Source organism: Octopus bimaculoides, chromosome 2 (genome assembly GCF_001194135.2).
Source record: "Octopus bimaculoides isolate UCB-OBI-ISO-001 chromosome 2, ASM119413v2, whole genome shotgun sequence".
Classification (NCBI taxonomy): Eukaryota; Metazoa; Mollusca; class Cephalopoda; order Octopoda; family Octopodidae; genus Octopus; species Octopus bimaculoides.
In genome coordinates, this window is record NC_068982.1 from 188,660,588 (window position 1) to 188,668,656 (window position 8,069).

Here is an 8,069-nt window from a genome sequence, read left to right on the forward strand (position 1 = left end):
ATTTTGGCTCTTATTTCTAGCAATGTGGGTGTTTCCTAACACCCTAGTCACATCTAGTGACACTTATAATTCTCTTTTTCAATGAATCATTGCAAACTACTGTTTATATTAATTTAAAAATATATATATATATATATATATATATATATTAGACGAAAACAGATAACAAAGCCAAGGCTGTGATGAGTTTTCAGGACATTTATAAGGAAAGAGATATAGTCTTACAGCTGTTTCTGGGATATTATGGATATCCCTTCATCAGAGACGATGTGAGAGAGGTAAATGTTTGAGTTCGAAATAAGGAAATTATTATGGAAAAAGAGGAGATAGGGAAAATAGAGGGAAATAAGAGAAGGAAAGTAGAAATAAAAATATAAAGATATTGTAGTTGCAGTTCCATTATTCGAGTAAAGTGGTGTTGTATAGAAGTGGTAAAAAGTTTCCTGTGCATGGTATGTAAGTTCCGATACAATATATATATAATGTATCCAACTGATTAAAAAAATTTATTTATTTGTGCAGCTGAGGATAGCGCTGCATTTAAATTGATGTAATGATTGCATTGTTCAGTTAAATGGAGCTGCTTAAAATGATCGTACTGCATCACCTCTTGGCGTTAGGAAGGGCATCCAGCTGTAGAAACTCTGCCAAATTTAGTTTGGAGCCTGGTGTTGATGATATATATATATATATATATATAATCTTCATTTAAAAATGTATTAAATGTGTTTACCGGTTTTTAATTATTAACCTCTGCTTCATTATGTTTTAAAATTTGCTTTATTGTGTAACAGACTTCTGTGACTGGTACATGAATCTAAGTTGCCACAGTCCATGTTGGACTTGTCACCCAACTTACGTTATCATTCTCACCCCTACACATACACCCACTCCAGACTGAAAAGCCAGATAAGGCCTTCAGGTCTGCTCAGTCGTGGCTAACTAATAAACAGAATACAAGCAAGAAATGAGTTGGTAGAACCTGCTTCAGTTAAAGGATTTGGGGAAACGGAGGCAGGTGATTTATAAAAACGTTGTTGTAGATTAAATGATGGAGCATGGTGCCGAGTACAGGAAGTCTTGATGGTTATGATGGGGAAAGTATAATTTTGGTAAATGTGAAGCTGTACTGAAGATTTTGAGAGAGTGAAAGAAGAAAAAAGCCCAAAAGAACTTGTTTGATAGTTGACTGTGAATTAAATTACACATAAAAGTGTCAATTTTCTAGTAGATAATACTTCAACTAAATCAAGCACGAGAAATTTGATAAAATGCAGTTGTGTATGTGTATACTTGTGCATGGGTTTTGTGCTTGAGCATACAAGGGATATATATATATATATATATATAATATATAAAAGGATAAAGAGAGCAATGGTAAAGTTGGAAATATATTTTATGGATAGTCTTACAGCTGTTTCTGGGAAGATCCAGTACTTCCCTTCATCGGAGACAGAAATAGTAAAGGAATCGATTATTATATCCATAGGCGGAGAGTTTTAGTATGAAGTGATAGTGAGTGTGATGTGCTGAAATTTATATCTGCACATGCTAATACACGACTTATAATCCCCAATCCTGTTCATACGACGACTGGGGCAAAACTAGTCGGTATACAGCACTTACTCGGTATTACCTGTATACTCTTGGGTTTGGTTAAATCCAATACCCTCCTCAACCTTATATATATATATACATATGGTGCGATGAATAAATTGTCATCTAAATTACGCAAAAATGAAAATAATACTGGCATCTCATTTTAAGATATATTTATCAAAATTACATAAAAATATCTTGAAATACTAAAGAGTAAATTTATTCAATAAAATCGCCATTGGCCTCAACGACGGCCTCCAGGCAACTTTGGAATCTCCTTGTTTAAGTTGGTGAATGCTGCCATAATCCTTGCCTTCAGTTCATCTTTGGTGTGTCACAAGGAGTTAAAAAGTTTTGTTGGTCCCTCGTTCAACTGTGCCCCATGCATAATGACAAAGGGGGTTGCAGTCTGGGGAGTAATTGGCCAGATGTTAGGGGTGGTGTGATTGCAGAAATTGTCTGACAGCCATGACTGGGTTCTCCTGCTTCTGTGGCCTGGTGCAGAGTCCTGTTGCCAGACATAGGGTCCTCTAGCAGCCACCTTCTTGACCCAAGGCAGCACTACCTCCAGGCACTTGATGTAGGCCTCCATTCTGAGGCCATGTTGGAAGATGAATGGAGGCATAACGTCGCCATCACCAGTGATCACTCCAAACACCATGATGTTGACTGGATATTTGATTTTTATCATTCTTGGGGCATGTTCTCAGCTTCTACTGTCCTCAGATTGACACCTAAACATTGTGAAATGTTTGTATTGGAACTTCTGGTACGAATGCCAAACCATACAGCATGTCATTTCCAAATTTCTGGCAGAGTGAACTGCATCATAGTGCTGTTTTTCTTACAGACAGTGCCCAACTGCCCCTACTACACTGTGTAGTCAATAAAATCAAAAACAAACAATGCACATGCGCAAATTAAAAATATAAAATGACAACAATTTACCCGTCGCACCCTGTATATATATATCTATCTATCTTTCTCTCTCTCTCTCTCTCTCTCTCTCTATCTCTCTATCTAATATATCTGACCTCCGTCTCTGTTCCTGTACTTCTCTCCTCTTCCTTTCCCTCTTTTCTAATCCATTTCCAGCTTTATTATTCCGATGCTCTCCATCCTTCCTCTGCTGCCACTCATCACCTCCCACTTCCTGAAATGTTTCTTTTACCTCCTTTACCCTTAATATTGATACATTAACCATTGATCGCATCTCCATCCTTGTACATGATTCACTACATTAACCTCTGACCCCCATCTATGCATACATGTCACTCTCCTCTGAACGGCGTAATATTTTTACATTACACCACATGTGAGATAAGGGTCACAAAGGTAGCATTAGATACCCATGTCCCACCAGAGGGTTGTGTGGTTCATGTCACATCCTAGATATCACACAACACACCCATGGCTAATTAAAAATTTTGGGGGTTTTTTTTCTATTGAAAGATATCGAAATCTTTTCAAAAAGAACTATTTTGGTTTCCATGGCAAGTAAAATATTTTTCATTCCATTCTGTTTCTATTGGAAAATCTACCAATTTTTTTTCAAAATGAATTATTTTGGTTTCATTGACAAATAAAATTTTGTCAATATTCAGTCTTTTATTTTACCTCCATTACAAGATGAAATCAGAAGAAAGACGAAAGAAATCTATAAAAAATTGTTTCTCTTAGTGTAACAAAAGGACAAATCAAAGCAATCGGAGCATTCCAGCTCTCAGGAAGCCCTTAGGAAAGAGATTAAAAAAACAACCTGCTGGTGGGTCATGCAGGACTCGCTGACAGACCACCATGCCCCACTGGCAGGACATGTGGGAGTCAACGTGTTCAACAAACAAGAATTTCATCTCCATCTACTTTTAAGATTTAATGTTTTATACATGTTCAAACTTGTGTGACAGCCATTGTGTTAATAGAAATATATATATGCCAGATCTACAACGATTTGTTTAGTTCCAGTTGAAACTAAATAATCTCTTTTTTTTTTCCTTTTCTCTTTTTATTTATTAGGCCTCTTGTCTAAATAAAAAAATCAACATTGGTGGCAAACGAGTGAATTTATCTCTTTGGGTAAGTTTTGATACATTTTATTTGGCCACCATTAAAGTGATTCCTCTTTATATTGTTTGTATTTTATTTGTAATTAACACAATTAACCCAATCAGTTGAGTTGTTGAATGAGGAGGATAAGTGCAACCTCTCTGAGGAAGGAGTCCCATGAGGTGGGGTTGGCTGCTGTAGCAAGTGTTGCTAGACATTCTCCACAGCAACACCATCACAGCCATGTCCACAGGATGAAGCTGAACACTCCATTTGTTCTGGGGGTGTACATCCTACCCCCAGCTTCTGCTGCTTAATCCCCGCACTCCACCCAGTTTTTCTTTTTCTTTGTTTTCTTACAATTAAATTAAGTATACCTGGCATTTTACCACCATCTATTATGTTCTCTCTTTCTCTCTCTCTCTCCACCTTCGGCTGAGTAAACCTTGTACCTCTTCTACAGCAAGACACTTGTTTCTCTCTTACTATAACCTTTCATCATCTGACACAAGATTCCCTCCTCCAATGCCCCTCCCCTCTCAAAAGATTTTTTTGTCTTGCTAATTACTTGGTGACCCTGTCAGTGCAGGGGCCACTTAAAAAGCATCCAGTCCACACTGTAAAGTGGTTGGCATTTGGAAGGGCATCCAGCTGTAAAAACCTTGCCAAAACTGACCTCACCTGTGCTTGTGTCATATGAAAAGCACTAAGTCCACTCTGCCGAGTGGTTGGTGTTAGGAAGAGCATCCAGCTGCAAAAATCCTGCTGCCAAAACAGTCTCAGAAGTCTGGTGCAGGCTTCTGCTTGGCCAGCTCCTGTCGATCACTCTTACCCATTCCAGCATGGAAGGCACACGTTAAACGATAATGAGGATGATGATGATGATGATTCAAAATGAAAATTTTCAAACTATGTGGTGGACCGAGATATGCTTTGCTGCATACCATTTGGGAATCACTTCGTTAATGACTGCTACTCACATGAACTATTGTATTTAGATGTTGAATTGTTTTTAAAAAAACTAATTACTATTTGGGGAGGGTGGGGGGTCCTATGAATCTTTTTTCTTTGTTGTTGAGTATGATTTCAATTAACTTTTTAATTGCAAATTCTTCTACATCTAAGTGATGTTATATTGTTTGTATGACTTCATGACACCAGAGTGTAATGTGTTGTTGTGAAGTCATTCATGACTTGCTGCTGGTTTGATCTTTTTTGTGTTTTTTTTTTAAATATGGCTTTGTTGGTAAAAGGGACAGGGATGTGGCTTTAACAAGTCTGCCCCCTCCCAAGATTGATGTGGTTTGTACTCAGCTTGAGCACCTGTGAGTTAATGGTTGTAGGTTGTAAGAAGAACAAGGAATTCCAGAAAGTTGTTGATTTTCCTGTGAAAGAACCATTAGACACAGTGGAGATTTCTATGGAGGAAATCATAGGCATGGCCAATGCCAGTGTCCTGCAACTGACCCATTAAGAGCACCCCTTCAACCATTGGGCAATATGCTGTGCTTGTGAAGACCTGTCGAACCGAGTGAAATCATAGTTGTGGCCGATGCCAGTGCCATCTGACTGGCACCTAAAATACACTGTTTAAGTGTTGGGCCTCATGGAGGCAGTGACAGGTGACCGAGACCTTTGGTGATATACCATGCTTGTGTTGAGCTGTGAAGCCAAGTGAGACCGTAGTCGTGGCTGATGCTGGTGTCAGGTCAATGGCATGTAAAAAATAACACCCACTACACTCTGAGTGGGTATGAAACTAGCCTCTTCAGAGGAGCAAACACCGTTGAAGCCTTCTCGCTTATGCTTTGGGAAAAGCATGATCATCATGGCTTCAAATACTCCTTTGCAAAAATTTGGCTTATCATACACTCATTGTTTCAGTAAAACCAGAGATGCTATCTGACCCTCTCTCCAACACTCCACCTATCCCATTCTCACATCCTCATCACCCTACTAGCTCTCTTGAGATGCATGCATGTTCCTCATTCTATTCCTCACGTCACTGTTTGGTGCCCAACATCCACATTGTGTACTCTCTCATCATTTATTGCCGGTCACCAGGCCCTCACCCTCACCCCCTCTGTAATGCTGGTGCTACTATAAGATGCACCCAGTTAAGTGTTGGGATCAAGAGGCCCGTTTAGCCTGGTCAAAAGCATAACAACCTTTCTAGTAATGGTGCTACAAGAAAAAAGAAAAAAACAACACCAGTGGTCAGTGTTAGGAATGGTCATCCAGTTATAGGCAAATATCAGAGATGTAACTCTCTGATGCAGCAAGTAGAGCAGTGACCTGTCCACTTCCATTGCCAGCATGGCAAGTGAAACCGAAACAGTGGTTGAGGAGAGGGCAGAGAGGCAAGGTGTCAGAGTTTCTCTGCAGAAAGTGGAGACGGACAGATTGCAGAGTTCTTCTCTGTGAATTAGTATTTGGAAGATAAGTGGTGATGTATTGTGTAATTAAAGTTAAATGAAATAAATAAATAAATAAAGTCTGTCAAGCAGGTGGCCTTCAAATGCTCTACATATGTAATGACCTAATATATTATTCTGCCATATATATATATATATATATTCTGCTATATATACATATTTCTAGAGAAGTGAACTTTACCTGCAACTCCAGTGACCTACTACAGCTTCTCAAGCATGATTGAGATGAAATAATTAGATAAAGTTGAAAAGGCATTTTAAAATTTAAAAGACAGCTAATTTTTTTTATTAATAACAGAATATATTGTATTTCTATGTTAAGCAGAAACATAGAAATTATTCAGAAGAGTGTTTAAAAGCTGTCTTGACTCTCTCTGTGACTCACATCAAGTAATGATTCAGCTGACATTTCTTAACCTAATTTCAAATTAGCAATCGTCATTGTTGTCCTTATTTTTATCTTTCTCGTTCTGGGCTGCAAACTATAATTAATTTCAGTATTTTAGATGTGAAGGCATTTGATGATTTACTATTTGTTATTAATTCATAGATTCTTAGCCACCCCCACCATGACCCCCACCCCACCCTTGGTGGCAGTGGGGGTTGTTTACTAATTGCTTGGTTAAGCTCAGTCGATAAAAGCTTTTCATCTTACTACTGGACACATCATCATCCTCATCATCATCCTCATCATCATCCTCATCATCATCCTCATCATCATCCTCATCATTATCATCGTTTAATTGCCCCATATTTCTGTTGAAAAAATACTACGTTTTTAAATTACTATTTTTGAATCTCACAAGATACACACACGCACACACACACACACATACACACACACACACACACATACACACGCACACACACACACACACACACGCACACACATACGCGTGCACAATGGACTTCTTCTCGTTTCATTATTATTTAACACCAGTTTTCCATAGTGGCATGGGCTGGAGGTTTGACAGGAGCTGATAAGGCCAGGGCCCACACCAAGTCCCAGTTGTCTGCTCTGGCATGGTTTCTACAGCTGGATGCCCTTCTTAATGCCAACCTCTTTACAGATTGTACTGGATGCTTTTTACGTGGCACCATCCCCTATCTATCAGATCCACTCACAAGGTTTCTGGTTAGCCTAGGGCTGTAGTAGAAAACAGTTGCCCAAGGTTCCATGCAGTGGGACTGAACCTGAAACCATGTGTTTGGAAAACCTGTTTCCTAACCACACAGCCATGCCAACACCTCTCTCTCTCTTCGGGTGAAGTCATGGTCCATTTGTGTCTAACAGTGTAGACTCTGTTCAATGTAGCCAGGTAACCATGTGATGGTGTTATTAAAACTCTCTTCTAATTATGTTGAAAGAGCTTATTACAAATGATTGATATTTGCAAGCTACAAGCCTCTACTCATTGCAAATGTGGTTTTATTGTGTTTTTTTATCATCATTATTATTATCATTATTATTATTATTATTATTCTTCTTATTATTATTATTATTATTATTACTGTCATTGTTATTATCATTATCATCATCATTATTATTATTGTTATTATTCAGTTTATTTCAGTTGCTTTGCTGACAATAGACTTCCTCTGCTATTTCATGCTTGAATGATTAGCAGTCAGAAGTTTATGTAAAATTCTAATCCTTGCCACAGAAATCGAACGTTTTAAAAACAAACAGGGTGGAAAATACAAACACAACCAAAACTTTGCCTGAACCGGAATCGTAGAGAGTTGAGTGATGTTTTTGTTACTCCTCTACACAACCTGTTCATTATTCATTATTGATCCTGTTTGATTGAGGAGTGACTGTGTGGTAAGAAGCTTGCTTACCAACCACATGGTTCCGGGTTCAGTCCCACTACGTGGCACCTTGGGCAAGTGTCTTCTACCATAGCGCTTCAGGCTGACCAAAGCCTTGTGAGTGGATTTGGTAGACGGAAACTGAAAGAAGCCCGTCGTATATATATGTATATATAT

General features: G+C 38.5%; 1 protein-coding gene across 1 annotated transcript in view; it reads left to right on the forward strand.

The window, feature by feature from the left end:
• LOC106873699 (ras-related protein Rab-21) overlaps window positions 1-8,069 on the forward strand; it is a 59,030-nt gene that overhangs the window by 36,373 nt on the left and 14,588 nt on the right. Inside the window, exon 2 of the mRNA XM_014921172.2 lies at window positions 3,616-3,675. Coding sequence (XP_014776658.1) covers window positions 3,616-3,675 — 60 coding nt within the window. The remainder of the gene's footprint in view (window positions 1-3,615; window positions 3,676-8,069) is intronic.